Here is an 18,272-nt window from a genome sequence, read left to right as displayed (position 1 = left end):
CTTGCCCAAGGACGATGTTCCTGCACAAGGATGTACACTGTTCTCACTCTCTCTTTCTCATTGTTCTTGTTCTAATCTCTTTTTCTCGATTTTTTCTGGATCCCTTCATCTGGAATTTCTCTTTCTTTATATACTCCTAAGCTTATTATATCCTAGTCCTCCATTTACAATCCTCCAGACTCTCCTTAGGACACTTGTCCCTTTAAACTTCTGTTGAAGGTGGTAAAAAGAGCTGCTTAGCTATGAATTTTACTGTTTAGGTCACTTTCTCATTAATGTAGCTGATAAAACTGTTGCTAGTCATTTAATGTGGAGGCAATAGGTGAGCTTTCACTGGAAACTTCCTTCACCTACCTTGATTCTCTCTCTGAACACCATCCTCTCCATTTGGACTTCCAGGAAGTATTTTGTCTCTTTTCCTCCTATCCTCGGGCGAATCCCCTCCTCGGGCTTGGAATGCTTTTATAGTGATAGTCACAGCTTGTTGTGTCCTTCCTTGGTCTTCAAGTCCGCCCCCCAACACACACACACACACACACACACACACAGATATATATATATATATATATATATATATATATATATATTTGTGCTATCAATTTACAACGCTACATTAGTGAAAATGTATACATAAAATGTTATATATGGAAAAACTCTTTTCTAAGGCATCTTTTTGTATGCCGTATATACTTAACTTTATAAGCTTGTGATATTCAAGCTCTTTTTTTAATATAAAATCTATTATAATCAACATTATTATTTAATTTAGATTATTAATATTTGTAAAATTGTTTATTTCAATTTCAATATTAAATATAACATAAGAAATTATATTATTTGTTTGACATAACAAATCACACGTACACAAGCAAGGCATGTGTGGCCAAAACTTGTCATTTAAATAAATTGAAATAAACATAAACGCAACAATAACATGTACATAAACATATATACAAACAAGAGAATAATTTTATACTCATGAGCTTTTTTTTTTAACTCTCCCATTTAGAACACTAACAAACAATATCACCATTGAAGTGTCTTGTTAACATTAGAGGAAAAAAATTCTAAATTAAAACTCGGTTTCTACAAATAACCATATATTTCCAACTACAAAATGTACAAAAAATTCTAGCTTATTTGTACATTTTGAAGTTGGAAATATATGTTTATTCGTAGAAATCGAGTTTTAATATATATATATTATATGTATCATTTATATATATTTTTGATGAATTTTTCTGGGCATTTCACAGGTTAATGATTAGTAATATATATTAAATATGTATCACAATTTACACATCATTATTATTATATATGTAATAATGCTTTTAACGGTTTTAAAGTGTGTGAAGCTTATCAATTTTACCCCCCATGGATGGCTCATAAAGAAAGGGATACATGAAAATATGGACCATTTAAGCTTACTACTCTATAGCCACCATAATCAACCCAATTAATCCAAGGCCTCAAGGACCACAAATCTTCTTCCCATATTTTCTATAGGAAAATTGATTGCAATGAAACTTATTATTGAAACAATTAAAGGTTGTTGAAACCTCTAGTGTTCTTGAGATCCCACCACCATGGACCAGCTAAATGACTATCTTTTTAAATTATCTTTTATGCTTTTGACATTATTGTTGGTTGTTCGTGGTCTTGGAATCTTTATCTAATTTATTAATATCATTTAATGTAAAATTGTTTTTTAAGAAGATGAAAAATTAGAATTTGTTAATTCTCAGTTAATTCTTTTCTCTAAAAACTTGTATTTTTCCATATGCATGCATTAGACATCAAATAATTAACAATTATCTATTTAGTATTTTTTGAGGCATCTTATTATACGCTATATATAGTCAACTTTATAAGCTTGTGATATTCAAGGTCTCTTTTAATATATAATCTATTATGATCAACATTACTATTGTATTTAGATTATCCATATTTGTTATATTTTGTATTTAGATTACAAAATTAAATATAACATAAAAAATCATATTATTTGTTTAATATAACAAATCACACACGTGCAAGGCACGTGGGATCAAAATTAGTCATTTAAATAAATCAAAATAAACATATATACAAACAAGAGAATAATATTTTACTCATAAACTTCTTTTTTAACACTCCTATTTAGAGCACTAACAAACAATATTTCCATGTTCTTGGAATCTTTATTTAATTTAGAGTAAAATAATATTTTGGTCCCTAACTTTACCAAAAGTTTTCTTTTTATCCCTAAATTTTGAAAAGTTCTTTTTTCAACCTTAAACTCTGAAAAGAGATTTTTTGAAAATAAAAAAAAAAGTTTAGAGACAAAAATAGGGATGAAAATATGATGTTTTTAAAAGATTAAGGATGAAATGAAGTACTTTAATAGTTTAGGAATGAAAAATGAACTTTTTAATAGTTTAATGACGAAAAATGAACTTTCAAAATTTAGAGAAAAAAAAAACTTTTGGTAAAATTTAGGGACCAAAATAATAGTTTACCCTTTAATTTATTAATATCATTTATTTTACTTTTACTCTCTAAAAACAAGATAAATTCTTATTGAAAAAGTAGAATTTGTTATTCTTGACTAATTCTTTTCTCTAAAAACATAAATTTTCCATATGCATGCATCAAACATCTAATAATTAATCAATAAGGATCTATTTAGTTTTCATAGACAATGTCACTTTTTCTTTTTTCTTTTTCTTTTTCTTTTTTTTTTTTTTTTTTTTTTTGTTGATAAAAAGGTGTTCAGACCTCTTCAAGTATCTGAACATTTCATTTGACATGTGCAATCTTCCTGTCTCACACACATCGGGTAATTATAGGAAGGAATCCTTTAGAGGCAGCTTCAAGATGCTAGCAAGAGGTTTCAAATCTAGGCTCTTATAGACATCATGAGGCCTCAGGAACCACTAATCCAAAGGACCAAACGACATATCATTGCCAAATGACCTTCAAGGCAACTTGATTGTCTTTTTTGGAACTTGAAGGGAGCTTGATTGTCTTTTTTTGGAACACCAGATTGGGGCATAAAAATAATTATATATACTATTATTGTGATAAGAGCTGAAAAGGACAAACATAGGAACAACCATTTTGTAATAGGTTCCTAAGTTGAGTTAATTCATATAATCATTATCCATGTAGTGACTTTCAATTGTATCAAATCTTTTTTGAATCGTAATCTTAGTTTCGAGTAATTGAATGAAATAAAGAGCTTGTGTTTGAGTATATTATTGTGAAGTGCTCTAATGGAGAACCAAGTTAGATAAAAAGGTGAATCAATGGTACACCTCTTCCATTTCATGGCCAAAAGCCCATAAGAAATTATCAACAATATTCATATAATTTTTTGTTTCTGGTGAGACAATACTCAAATCCTACTGCCAGGCTTCTTTCCTTCCACTTTCAAGAGAGAGAGAGAAGAGAGAGAGAGAGAGATCTATGTTGAGTGCTTGACTTTTATTGAACCTATACTCAAATCTATGTTGAGTAATGTACCTATAATTGAACCAGGCAAGTCTGACTTTAACAACCTCGTTTACTGATTTGTGCTGTTGTTCATAGTCTTGACTCAAGACTATGAACAACAGTTAATGTGGTTAAAAGTTTAATAATTTAATGGGGTTAGTTTTTAGTTTTACTAGTTAAAGTAGTTCCAAATACTAAATGTACATTGGAATACCCTGAGATTACGGAGTTGTATGTGATAACATCAGGATCATAACCACAAGAAGTGATCTGGGAAACCAAATCTTCAGCTTCTATCATTGTTCCCTTTTCGGCTGCAACCCATGACTTCCCATTTTTTCAATCGTCAAAGTGGCTTTGTCCACATCACCCCTTTGACAAAATCCATTTACAATTGTGTTATACATTACCTCATCTAGAACAAGTCCATTCTCAATTAGTTATTTCAAAACCTCCTCCGCCTTTTCCATCTTCCCTTCTTTGCACAACCCATTTAACAAAATGCTACAACTATAGTTGTTAAACCTTACCCCTTTTCCAATTACTTCTTCATACAAAGCCAATGAAGCCTCATCATCACCACACCTTGAATTCCCATCAAATAGAATACTATAAGTAAATCCATCTGGCACAAATCCATGGGCCTCCGTTTCTTCCAACACCCTCTTTGCATCATCCATTCTCCGTACCCGACAAAGCCCACTAACCAATGAATTGAATGTAACAAGACTCGGTGCCACATTCTCTGCCTTCATCTTTGATCTCAAACCAAAGGCACCCTCCAATTCCCCAACCTTACAATAAACATCAATCAAAGTATTGTACGTAACTAAACTTGGTACCAACTTCCTCTTCAGCATTTCTTCGAACTACTTCTCATCCCTCATTTTCTTCTCTTTACACAACCCACTAAGCACTGTATTTTAAACAAATACATTAGGACTCACCCTGCTATTCTTCATACTATTCAGCAACTCAAAGGTCCTGTTCAACTCCCCCAACTTCACCGCTGCCAGAATTGCCTTACCATATGTGAACCTATCAGGTCGAATACCAGACTCCACTATCTCCAAAAACAAATCCAATGTTCTCTGAAACTGTTTTGAAGCCACCGACGACCCAAGCAACATATTTAAAGAAACTAAAGAAGGAAAAGTACCGCCTTTCTTCATTAAGGCATACAATTCTGTGGCTTTGGTTGTCATTTTGGACTCTGAGCAAAATGACAATAGCATGTCCGAGGAAGCGGGCTTCATGGAAGGTGAAGAGATAGAGAAGAGGGTGAAAAGATCAAGGGGTGAAGAAAATGGATCTTTGGAGTGAACAAGGGTCCCGATGAGCCTATGAGCATTTTCCATTCAGCCATGTTGGAGGAGGATTCGAAGCTTTTGGACTTGATCAAGGCGTTGATGATCTTAAAGGGTTGTAGGATTATGATTTTCTGTAGGGATTTGAGTGGGATATTCAAGGGCAGAGGCTGTGCAGAGCGAATGAGAGAGAGGAACTGAAATGGGATTTTGGGGTTTGGTTCGGGTTGTGAGGAGAAACTTGGGAAGAAGATGAACATGCCTTGCCATTTGAGGCTTTTGGCACTAACCTACCCAAAAAGTAATCAAAATTATACACTATTATTATGTCTATTAAAACCACATAAATTAGAATCAAGCAAACACATTACAAATCCAAAAGAGTCTAAAGCCCTTCATAGTTAATACTTGAGGAGCTAAAATTTTTGCATTTCACCCAAAAGCATGCAATAACACACCACACCCAGAACTTCAAATTAAGAACCAAAAAAAAATCCAAAATTTGAAAATCCCAGATGATATACAAAACAACCCAGCTCATACATCATGAAACTATGCTCAACTTGCCTTCAATTTCAACCCAAAAAAAACACGCATTCAAGCAACCACTATCATATTTAAATATATAATGTATAATCTGAACATCTAACTCAGTAAAACTAAAAGTATAACAATTATATACTACACACATAAGCACAGTATCAATATCTAGTAGTATCTTCTAAACTTTTTATCCAATATATATATATATATATATATAAAATTAATTCTAGTATAAATTCTTAATGACTAACAGAGTAACAGCTTCTTATAAAAAAAAAACCAGTAACAGCTAACACAGCAAAAAAAGAAAGAAGAAAAAAGAGAGCAACAAATTCATTCTGATATCTGATGAGAGAAAGAGAGAGAGTACCAGTCACAGAGGAGAGTCGCCGGAGAAACCAGAGGCAGCGGCCGACAACTCTTCCAGTGTGGCGGCGTCTTGTGTACAGAGGAATCCATCAGAGGGATGGTTACTAATATCAGATTTTGTTTTTGTTTTTGTTTTTGCTAATTTGGCTTCGCTCTTCTTTTTTTTCTTTTTTGTTGTTGTTGGGGTGGGGTGGATTTTTTTGAAGTATATTTTTATTTAATTTACAGAATTATTATTATGGATCTAAAAATCAATTTCAAAAGTCAGGGTAATAAAATAAACTTTTTATATATTAGGCTGGGTTGTATGATCAATAACTATTTTATTCAGCAAAAAAAAAAAAAAAAACCTATTTTGAATAAATTCTCAACTGAAAAAAAAAAAAAAAAAAAAAAAAAAAAAAAATAATTTTGTAGTTCAATTAATCAACACTTCTTGATATGTTGGAAAAGAGGTATTCAAGTTCAAAACTCCCTGTCTCATATATCAATGTATCAACAAAAAAAATTTGATGCTTAAATAACTTCCAACTAGGATTAGAAGGATTATTATGTTCATCATACAATTCGTCACAATTGATTTATACATCTCATGATGACAAGTGTTCATTTAGTTGGTATTTATGTTCTTGTTTTAATTCTTATCTTAAGAATTAATTATTGTCATTTTCCAATTTTCCTAACAATATTCTTTTATCGCCTATTTAAGTTTTTTTTTTCGATTATTTTTTTTAGAGTTTCAACTTATTATATCCGCTTTTAAAGATTATATTTTTTATTATCAGATCAAAACATTAAACGATTTTTGGTATAAACGATAATTGAATTTCAGATTTCTTATTCAACCATAAAAAACTTTACCATCAATATATGTATTTATCAACTAATACATGTGCAATAGTTATAAAATCGTAGAAACACTATTAGAGTTAATGGTTATATTAACATTAAAAACGTTATAAAGTAAACATTTGTAATTAAACTATTGTTAAGTATTTTAGATACAAATTAATTTTTTATTTATTTTTTATTGAATATTTTAATTGCTTCGAACTTTTAAAATGTATGATATTGCTTAAAATTATAATAAGTACAATTTGATCCTGACCCATTATTATAATTATAATTGGTGGACTAATGACTAAGCAAAAACACTGTCTTATTTAATGGTGAGACAAGAATTAGAAAGCATTAAATATTATAATAGGGTTTGACTTGATCCTGCCTCACCGTCGTATTTGACGAAAAAAATTGAAAATTTTTATCAATAATCATTTGAATTTTATAAATTATAAATATTTATTATTATTATTATTATAAAACTGTATTTTTTTAAGTGTGTATTTGAATATCGTTTATTTTGCTGAAAATTGAAAATTTATTATTGAAAATAATAAAAAAAATTAATTTTGGGGTTACTGTTCACATAAGAAAACACTGTTCACTTGCTTTAATGCACTATTCATGTCCCATGAACAATGCTAAAGGCGCTGGCAAAAAAAAAAAAAAAGAGCAAACGCGCTGGACGCCAGACGTGGACATGAATCCAAACGTAGCCTAAACTTTTTCTACATATTTACATAAAAATATGTGTATTGATATGTTTACAAATATACATATCAGTACACATATTTATGTTCACATGTATTAAATTTGAAGTAGAATTTTATACCAATAATGTATACGAAGCTGAAGATATTTTGCTTTTTGGTGATTTTTTTTTTAGCTTTCTTGCTAAAAGTTTCTCTTCTTCAATTTTTTAATTAATTTTTCTGGTTTAGAGTTTTATTTATTTATTTATATTTTCTAGTCCTATGTCATATCTTCTTAAGTTTCATTTGCTTTATTCATTCCAATAATTTACTATATTTAAGGATAATATTGTGATTTGGATTGAAACTAGAAACATTTTTATCATGATATATAAATTTGAATTCAAATAACTTTTAATCTTCGACCTAAAGATTTATTATGGGGTGACTATTGAAGCTGAAGTTTCTTTCACAAGAGGATTGTTTTCTCCTATTACATAATTTTCTCCTTTGTTTGGATATAAATTATAGCATTTCTATAAATTATATCCTTTGTAGAGATATAAATTATATAATTTGTTAGGATAATATCCTTTGTTAGGACAAAAGGCATTAAAAAATCATTGCATACAATTGTTAATCCAGTCTATAAGAAAGAAAATTTCTCTTAAGAAAAGTGATTGTAGTTATAAATAAAACATGAACGTCTGAAATTTTCTCACCTTCATTGCAAAGCTCATCTTCATTGAGCAAATTGGGCTAAATTACAATTATTATTATTATCATTATTATTAACTTATAACCACATGCATATGCATGGATACACTTTAAGATATAGTTGAGATCAATAAACGGTCGTTGTGAAGGGCCTTTACCACTTTCACTGTCTCCGACATAAAGAGACAAGGTAGTAATTTTGGAAAGGACGAAGTCCACAATGAAGCTCATTACTAGGAGAAAGAGGGTATTACCTCTAGAGTGAAAAACAAAGGAATAGGTCACAAAAAAACAGATCCAATAGAAGCCTTTACGAAGAAAGAATAAAAAAAAAAGTCGAATTCCCTTTTTATAATTCTTATATATATAATTTAAATACTATTAATAGTCTTTTTTTATATATATTTTATTAACTCTTTAAAAAAATTTGTAAAGATATTATTAGGTATAAAATGTAAATTGTCCTTTTAAAAAAAAAAATTGTGAAGCACTTTTTTTTTTTTTTTACGATTCATTTGTTTTAGATTCTTTGGTTTTTGTACTTAATAACTCACTTGAGTGAATATTTAAAATTAAGAAATAAAACTCTTTAAGAATAAATAATTTAGGACACATGACACAAAATTGGAACGCTAATTTGGAATTCTAGTTTCAGATTCTCTCAACTTCACTTATTATTATTATTATTATTATTAAAAAGTCACACCTTTTAAAATATTTCCACATATATACATAAACATATGTATATTAGCATGTTTACAAATATACATAAACAAATATGTATGGTCACGTTTATGTCCAAAGATATTACATTTGAAGTAAGCTTTCATACTAGTAACAGGGATGGAACCAGAATTCGAAACTAGGGGGCCAAGCTTAATGGAAGTTTGATTCAACTTTTAGGTTGGTGTTTTTCAAAATTTTTTTTTTAATGATTTTCATAAATTAAAACATCAACACTAGAGATTGGCAACACAATGTTAACTTCTAAATTATATACACTTTTCCTTTTGTAATAATCAAACATTGAAGATGACTTTTCCATGATCTACAAATCAAATAAAAGTTATATTACTTATAGGGATTTAACTTATATCTACATAACAATTCAAATAATTTCTTAACTTGTAAAGCTACAAGACTTTATTTTCCATTCCTTTATTTTATAAACCTCTCGTACCAAAATTAGTCCCAAACAAAAATAAAATAAAAAATAAAAAAAACCAAAATAATCTCCACAAATCACAAGAAAATTAATCTTAAAATTATGAATCACGAAATTCCCAAAAATTAATGTTAATATATTTTTTCTATAAAACATCAAAACTAATGCTAATAACTCTTTACACAATAAAGGTAGATAACTTTCACTACTCGGTCAAGTCAAACCAACAGCACCAATTAATTACAACAATTCTATTATGTTCCCAGTTCCCATCAACTCCCTCTATGACTACATATATTACAACTTTTTTCTTTTTTCTAGTATAACCTATAGACACACATTTATATATTTTTTTTATTTAGGAAAAATTACAAAATTAGTCTTTATCCTTTACACCATATCTCAATTTGGTTTCTATCCTTTCAATTGTGTTAATTTAGCCCTTAATGTCTCAGTGTAGTGTCAATTTAATCTTTATTATTATCTCTTGGATAGAAATTGCTGAAGTGACAAATAGCTCAAATAAAAAAAAAATTGCCACATCAATGGAAACTTATATTACCATGTTAGTTGGAAAAAAAGAAAAAAACCAAATTAAATGTGCGTTTGGAACGCACGGAAAACGTGCATTCCAATGTTTAGCTGAAACAATAATGGGTCATATGCATTGTTCATAGGACTTGTAAGTACTTTTTTTAAAGAAAAACAACTTCAAAATTGGATTCTATGGTAATATTCACATATTTAAAAATTATTTTGCTATAGTGTTTTCAATTTTCAGCAATAAGCGAGTATTTAAACATACCCTTAATTTGAAATACCAAAAAACTTGACAATCAAAATCTCTTAAATCCAAAATCTCTAACTCACTCACCATCCAAAATCTCTCAATTTTGCATGCCCATATGCTAAATCTGAAAAGCCACACTACTTTCATGTTCAAAACTGATGCTTTATTGATTTGACCTTGTTACACACACATTTTTCTCACGGCCTTACCACTTTACAGATGCTAACAACTATAAACTCCTTGGTGTGCAGGGAAATGATGCGGGGACACAGCACAGATCTGGTATATACTTCTATACACCTGAGTAAGAAAATGCAGCGAGAGAGTCTATGGAACGACAATTGAAGCTCTTGAACAGGAAGATTGTAAGTGTAACTGAGATACTACCTGTCAAGAAACTCTACCGAGCAGAGGAATACCATCCGCAGTACCTTGAGAAAGGCTTGGGCCATTTCAGCTTTAAACAATCTGCTTTTGAGAAAGGCTGCAATGATCAGATCTGATGAAGTTAGTCTTAAGAGGGAGCACCAGTCAAAATGCATATTTCTGTTGCATGGTTGTCTATAGGTTTGTGCTTTTGCCAAAATTGAGAGACCTGGTGCCGCCCCTAGCTAGAAGAGAGAAGGCATCGCTGTCCTCGCTGCTGTCAGCAACTTCAAATCTTAAGGACGAGGGAGAAGAGATAAAGTAGAATTAGGACTCATTTGGTTTAGACATGACTTATTTTTCATGACTTAGTACTCCTAACTCAAACTCAAAACCTATAACTCAAAACTCAAACTTTCCTATCACTCAAAAACCCCAAAACCTTTGTTTGGTTTTAAAACCCAGTCATATATCTCATCTTTTAACCCCACTTTTTGCCAAAATTGTAAAGCCCACTCCACTGACACTATAGAATGGGTTTACAATTGCTACCTGCGTCACCTTCTTTTGCTCTTCCCTCTCCTTCATATTCTCCCATTAGAAAACCCTTACGCTGCCCATCGACTACCATTGGACAATTCCTCTTCTTTCACCTCAGTCTCATTTAAAAGCAGACTTATCATAAAGTCAATCCAATGTCCAACCCCCTACCAACGTAAGTGCTTGTTTGGTTTATTATTTTTTTTTTTTGGGGGTGGGGGACCACGTTTTCAATTTCCAAATTTAAATTTAGCTGAATTTGGGTGTTTGGTAAAATTTAACAAACATGCCTTTTTCCATCACAAACGTGAATTTTATTCTTTTGGTATTCCACCAGCTAAGTTATAAGTTCAAAATGCATAAATCACAACTAGCCTTGTCACATGAACGCGTGTGCGATAAGGTTTTTACTTACAATATAATTAGGCCTCTTGTACCATTACACATAATAAGTCATAAACCCATATCTTAAACAAACAATACCTACTATAAGTCAACTTTTATTAAATAAACAAAACCGCATGGTTTCAATATGGGATCTTCATTCTCTGATATAAGAATATTTTATAGCATCTCATCCCAACATTGTGCAGTGACATGTATGCTTCTCTGTTAGTCCAAGTTTATTCAGAAAAGTAAGATCACCTCAGAAGGGAAATATAAAAGACGTTTTTAGGAGTGTATGCTGAGAGTTTTAAATTATTTCCTCCATCATTAATTTAACTTTCAAATACTCCATATGGAAATAAGTAAAAAAAATAACATCAGAAAGTTAAACTTCAAGAATGTATGAGAACTTACTGAACCATTTCCTGCTTTCCCACAATATATTGTGTTTTTGCCCATTAAAAGGAATAAGGGTTTTGCAGCCAGAAAAGCTTCCTCGGATCCACCAACCTGGAATAATGCTAGCTTTTGTTCATAAGTTGATCATTATCAAAATACAAAATTTTGGTGCCTTCAACCTAACATGGCCTCCCCAACCTCTATACCATACAGGTCCCCTAGCTGTAAACAATCCTCTTGTTTAGATGAAGAAAAAGCAACAATAGTAGCTAAATATAATTTCAAAAAGAAAACCTAACTATGTAAAAATGTCGAACCATTGGCATAACAGATTGTCATCTGTGAGAGAAAACTAATAATCGGGGACCATGCCATTAAAATTTATATCAAAAGGTGGCAGACTTTGCTACAAATGCAATATAATTTGAATTAGGAAATTTCTTAATGATTAGGCATAAATAAGTTGACTTCTGGTTAGAATTTTGATCCCGCCAAATTGGTTAGCATTTACAGATAGGTTACATTTTAATTTAAACTGATAGCAGGTTGCTAGATTAGCTAGGATTTCTGCTTATCAGATAGGAAAAATTTGAGATCATCAGTCAAATTCTAAACAAGTGATGTTTGGTGTAGGTGGTAGTTATGGGCCTACACCAAAGCCATGCATTTCCAGCTTCAAATAGATGTAATAAGGATCCACTAAAGAAGGTGAGGGCAACAAGAAGCCATGGAATTAGAGTTGAACAATTCTTGATTCTAATTAGTTAATTATGAATTGTACTATGCTACTTTGATGGCCAAAAAACACAACATCCTGTGATGACAAGACTACTCTGACAGAACTAAAAAGAAACCATGAAAAAAAGGGAATAACTGTATCAGAGAAGCTCAGCTTGTTTACTTTCATATAGCCAAAAAGGTTTTCAAATGGGGTTCCAGAGGGGATCATTTATGCGTCTTCTAAAGGGTAAGCTTGAGACAAGAGGATCGCCTTTATATTGAGTTCTCTATCATTTGAAGATTATGGAGGGAGATCCTTTTGAAGTGTCTTTTTGATAGATAGTGAGTGGGAGGTTGAGCTCACTTGGGTGATCGATACTCATTTTAAGTAATGGTTTCAGGCACACATAACATAAGCTTGCTTGGCAAGCTACTTTCTACCTTATTTGGAGTAATAAGAATGAGAGAACTCAAAGTGGCAGAGCTAGAAGTCACTTTGAAGGACAAAAGTGGAATCATACCATGAAAGTAAGTGTGCCAGCTTCTGCAGCAAGAACACCCCCAGATACTGGAGCATCCAACATGAGAGGAATTACCAAATTGTCTACAAATAATGAAATCGGTCAGTCCTTATATATGGACAAGCATAAGGTAATTCAAGCATATCTAAAGATAAAATTATGATCATGTATCAAAATTTCACTTCCTCCCCTACCAAAAAATAAATAAATCAGATATTCTCTGGTTCAAAATCAATATGAAGGCAGGTTTCACCAAAAGTAGCTCATTAGAAATGCCAAATTGTTAAGATGAGTCTATGCTACAAAAGATTATAACATACTAAGGTAAGGCTATGTTTAGAGTACATAATCGTGACAGAACCAATGCATGAATAATTGATTTCTCAGTAGATGCAGTCCTTTTTAGTTCCATTCTGTATTTTCCTATTTTCCAATATCAACCGATATCTTGGTTTATATCTCTTGACTAGTTAATAGACAAAACTCAGTAACTTTAGAATTTATTTTGAATATTTCATCTATCACATTATCCATTTTAATATGTATTAGGTTACTAGTTAAAAGCTTCAAATTTTTTTTTAAAAAGCATAAAAAAAGGTTACTAGTTAAAGGTAAGTCAGTTTCAGTAATTGTTGCTCTCAGCTTGGCACAGTTCTAAGACCTAGACCCCTTTCCAGGATTGTATTTAAGTTCATGACATGGTGTTTTCGAAGTGTGTTTCCTACGTCTTATTTTGTATCTCTTCTGTTATGTAATTCATTTTTATGGTTCCTTCCGCCCCATTCTTGTGTAGGTCCTGTAGGATCTTGAATCAAGGTGCAAGAGAGAGAGAGAGAGAATAGAAAGAAGTTTGAAAAGTAATCCACATCCCTGTTATGTGGATACACTACTTTATAGCCAAAATATCAACAGCCATCTACACACAGACAGGACAAGAACTTGAAAAGTTGCTATATTATAATAGACAAGATTATAACTAACACATACAATGGCAAGCATCACAAATGACTGGCAGGCAGGTCAAGCTAAAACACAGTCTGGTTAGTACTTTAATTTACTAGTTAGTGTTACCTTTCTTTCCCTTTAAATTACATTTAGATACAGTCACAGAAAGCTTTCTCGATGTTTGTGGATCAATAGTAGATGAATCTATTAATAACCATGGTCTTAGGAGATTGCCACCTTGAAGCAAACCTTTTGGCCCAGTGAAAATATCAAATACCTACATAAATTCTATCAGTATGTTGATTCTGGCATCAAAGCCAAAAAAAAGAAAGACGTTCATTCTGTCTACGCAGAGTTGATGACAACAACCACCTTGGAAGTAAAACCATTATATAAATATAAACAAAACACATTCAAGACCATACTCTCGTGTTAGACTCAAAACTCAACCTATCAAAATTTGAGTTGGTGCTCGGGTAGAAAACATTCTAGCACTCAGAAAGACATCTTATAAGCAATAATAACTAAAATGAATGATTATTTCAAACCCGGAAATCAGCCTCTCAAAAACAAAATTGGGAGGTAAGGCTATCTACCAATCATCTCTCCCACACCCCATAAAAGTGGGAGTTTTGTGCACTAGGTACATCCATTGTAATAATTATTTCAATCAAATCCCAAAAATATGTAACTTTCTATCTATCTGTATTAATATTTGATTTTTGAATGGTTCTTCACATTGTGCTTTCTTGTTGACATCATTAGTACAATATGTACCCATACAGTAATTTAATTCATAAATGACTCGTTGGTACAGTTTGCATACAAATCTGTAGCAAAGCTGACAGGTACTTTGGAGCCAAAAGTTATGATATCAATATTTTCTTCTTTTTAGAGGTGTCATCTCCTAGGTGTTTTGTATAATACAGCAGAGATCCATGGCATCTTCAATATTTTCTTCCTTTCTTGATTAAAAAAAATTCAAAATAGTCAAACAGGCATCATTTATGTACACACGTGTGCAAGAGCAACGCCAGTGAAACTGATTTTTACAAGGGATGTATTAATCAAGAAAAGTAGTGGAACTTCCACTGCTTTACTTGATTTGTTCTTCTTCCACTGTGGAAGAAGAACAAATCAACAAAGAGATCCTTCAAACTAAGAAAATTAAAAAATGATGGTACATAGTGAATCCTATTATAATTAAGATGGATAGGTCCTTCACACAATGTAATTTTTCTTATTTTGATTATATATTCAAGCATCATCAATGCATATGCATGGACTTGATACAGAATCTAAGCAGCAAAAATGAAGCTTTATATTGTCTATCAAATATAAAACATCACATATATAGTTTAGTTGTATATTAAACAAAAACTAATTTCAAATAGTGATAAATTTCATTAATATAAGAACTTTTATTTCACTTTTTGCTTGTTAGAAATCACTAAAGTTGAATATGAGCGGACTTTCTTTAGACGCTTGGAAGAAATACAGAAGAACAGCAGTGCAAGCAAAGCATGCAATATGGTGTCAACGATGAGGATATAATTCAGTGGGTTTTGATGATATAGGGTAATCAACTAGGTAGTTGCTGTCACCCGGCAGATTTTAAAATCAAAATAGGCTTTCGCTAAGAATCAGGTACAAGACATTATCATTTGCAAAGTTGGATAGAATACCAGGGTCCTATAAAAATAGCTCCCAGGTACTTGGGGATGAGCCAGACTAAAATACAGTGCGAAACTAAATTACTGAGAAAAGATAATATTCCAAATTAATTATTGGACATATATTTGGAATCTGAAGGTTTGGGGACAAGCCAGACTAAAATTCGAGTGTGAAATTTTAAGTGAGATAAAAAAGAAATCAAGAAATATTGATAATGATTATGAGATGGCTAACTAATATTAAATAACAATTTTATGACTTATCAAAAAATATTTTGGATTTAAATTACATAATTGAAAGGTAAACTTGATTAGACTGAATGGAAGTAATCCATAAAATATATATTCCTTATATTAAATGATGAAAAGTTCACATTAACATCCAAAATAGGTGATGGCAAACATTTGAAGAAGATTAAGCTTTAACTTTGGTGAGTTACTACATTATAGAAGACCGTGGAACTAAGCGATGCAAATAATAGAATTGAATAGGTGTATACAAAGAGAAAAAGAATGAAACTATAGAAGTATAAAACTCACATGAGATGAAGAAGGCAACATTGTTATTACAACATCACATGCTTCTGCAACTTCAAAAGGTGTTTCTTTCGTTGAAACTCCCATGTCAGAGAACTTCTTCATGGCATTACAATTTCTGAAAATCGACCAAACTTTCCACATTAATTCACATTAGATATGTGCATGGTAATCTTTTCATCAACGGAACAGCCCAAATTAAATTTACAGCACACTTGAAAGGGATTCACTGCCATGAAGTAAATGTTCATTGCCCTCGTTTTCTACATAGCATGATGTGAATTCTGCACTGACTTGAACATTTCTTATTGTACAACAAATGAAATAACTAATTGAAATCCAAACAAATTGAAGAACTCAAAATACTAACTTGAGGAAGGAAAAGATTCAAGTACATTACATGTCATGAACAGACATTGTATCCAGTCTTCATTGTTGATGAGTCTTCACTTCATCAACAATGAAGATCAAAAAGCACTTGGTGACAAAACCCTAAGGTGCAAAAACGCAATAGCTTCTTTCAGATAGAATAAGGCTTCGGTCACCTTTTGCATATGTTCTCCTTGTATTTTCTTATGTGACGGCTTTTAAAATAAGTCTTATATATGTTTAAGGTTGTGAGAAAAGAAACCCTACACAAATACAAAAGCCTGGCCCAAAAATCATATTTGAAAATATTGATTTCCGTAACCTCGATAGATACCTTGATCGATCGAGAAGCTGTCGAGCTTCATTCATTAAATCTCGATAGATAACTATCTGTCAAGCAGCTGTCCAGCTATTTGTCCAACTTTAGTGAGCACATTTTCTTCACTTGTTTCTAGGTCCAATCTTTATAGCTTTAATACTAGACTTGAACAACATGTTCTTTAAAGTATTAAACACATCCTAGATCTACCCAAATATAAGTAAAGTGTGTTTTGTCAAAAGATTAGCCAGTTACATAAAACATGTCCTTAACAATCTCCCCTTTTGGTAATCCGTGACAAAACAACAACAAACAAATGAACATATGAGAGAAGTCATAAATCACTCAACTTATACTCACTTGTTGAATACAATAAAATCTATCCTAACACAAAATCTTGAAAAATTTTGCAAGAAGAGAGTTTATGGCATGGAAGACTTTGACAACCTGTATTTTTGAAACACTTTAAACAAAACACATCAAGGCATCTTTGTATAAAGCAGAAATAATAGATTGCATACAAAAATAAGAATCATATGTATAAAGAAAGAAAAGAAACAACACATGTAGAGATAAGTGAAGAAAACATGCATCATCATATATACAACTTGATAAACATCATGTATGTAAAAATGGTCACAAGACCTAGGTACAAGAAGAAGAAGCTAAAAGAAACTCCTACAACAACAAGGAGGTAAACACTCCCCCTAACAAGATGAAACACATCTCCCCCTTACAGAGACATGTATTTCTCCCTCTAACTTGTAGAATCTTAAAAAGAAACCACAATTTTCTCAATTTCTCCCCCTTTTTGTCATGATTGACAAAGGGTACAAGAAGCTATAAAGCTTCACCCGAGAAACATAAAGATGATCAAGGATGATCAAGGGAGCACAAAGAATCCATAAAAATGTATGAATGTATTGAAATAAGATGCTATGGATGACAAGATAAGAGAAACATGCAAAACTTGTTAAAAACAATGCATGCAGAGGATCTCGATGGATCGAGAGGTGTCGAGAAGCTATCGAGCATACTTCGATGGATCGAACAGCTATCGAGAAGCTATTGAGAGTTGTCGAGATTGCGATAAAAAAAATCAACTGAAGATCTCGACAGATAAGCCAAGTATTGGAGGTGTCGAGATGGCTTAAAAACAGTTTTTCAAGAAGAGAAAAACACAGACATGAATGCAATCAAAGATGCTACTCAGCCAATGATCCAAATAACATTTTAACCTTTCAAAAACATCTCTCAAACAACAAAGAGTGATGCATTTAGCTCCTAAAAACTCACACACATATTAAACAAGTCTAATCAATTTTATATTTTAAAAACAAGTTAAGACAGTTTAGTGAGCATACATCAAGACATGTAAATCTTGTGATGGCCAAATCACATTGTACATGCACATGTATCAAAAGTAGCAAAGAATATTGCGTGTTGTGTGTGAGAAACATTGCAAGATTGCATAAGTGTCTCAATGTTACGACGATTTGAGATATGAGAAAATCACTTTAACTCACACACAATCATAACTATTTAATGGGGACTATCACCTTTGAGATACATCATATAACTCCCACATCTCCTAAAAAA

The 18,272-nt window shown here is 31.7% G+C and overlaps 1 protein-coding gene and 1 pseudogene across 1 annotated transcript; both read right to left on the bottom strand.

Annotated features, from left to right (window-relative positions):
• Positions 1 to 2,538: 2,538 nt before the first annotated feature.
• Positions 2,539 to 5,871, bottom strand: LOC142636428 (uncharacterized; annotated as a pseudogene).
• A 5,646-nt stretch (positions 5,872 to 11,517) lies between these two features.
• On the bottom strand, positions 11,518 to 16,090 carry LOC142636431 (putative 3-hydroxyisobutyrate dehydrogenase, mitochondrial). The gene is made up of 4 exons (XM_075810669.1): positions 15,989 to 16,090; positions 13,902 to 14,052; positions 12,831 to 12,913; positions 11,518 to 11,700 (listed from the first exon to the last, which is right to left on the bottom strand). The coding sequence occupies exons 1-4, from the start codon at positions 16,088 to 16,090 to the stop codon at positions 11,530 to 11,532; spliced, it is 507 nt and encodes a 168-aa protein (XP_075666784.1). The 3' UTR covers positions 11,518 to 11,529.
• Positions 16,091 to 18,272: the final 2,182 nt, after the last annotated feature.

This window comes from Castanea sativa, chromosome 5 (assembly GCF_040712315.1).
Source record: "Castanea sativa cultivar Marrone di Chiusa Pesio chromosome 5, ASM4071231v1".
Classification (NCBI taxonomy): domain Eukaryota; kingdom Viridiplantae; phylum Streptophyta; class Magnoliopsida; order Fagales; family Fagaceae; genus Castanea; species Castanea sativa.
This window is presented reverse-complemented; position numbering and strand designations above follow the sequence as displayed.

What these genes read in the sequence shown, in the direction of transcription:
- LOC142636431 (XM_075810669.1), bottom strand. Translation starts at nt 16,090, where the DNA reads ATGAAGAAGTTCTCTGACATGGGAGTTTCAACGAAAGAAACACCTTTT. An exon ending in TAATTTAAAGGGAAAGAAAG is followed by an intron (nt 12,914 to 13,901) that starts GTAACACTAACT and finishes CATTATTTGTAG; the next exon opens with ACAATTTGGTAATTCCTCTC. An exon ending in CTGGCACACTTACTTTCATG is followed by an intron (nt 11,701 to 12,830) that starts GTATGATTCCAC and finishes GCATTATTCCAG; the next exon opens with GTTGGTGGATCCGAGGAAGC.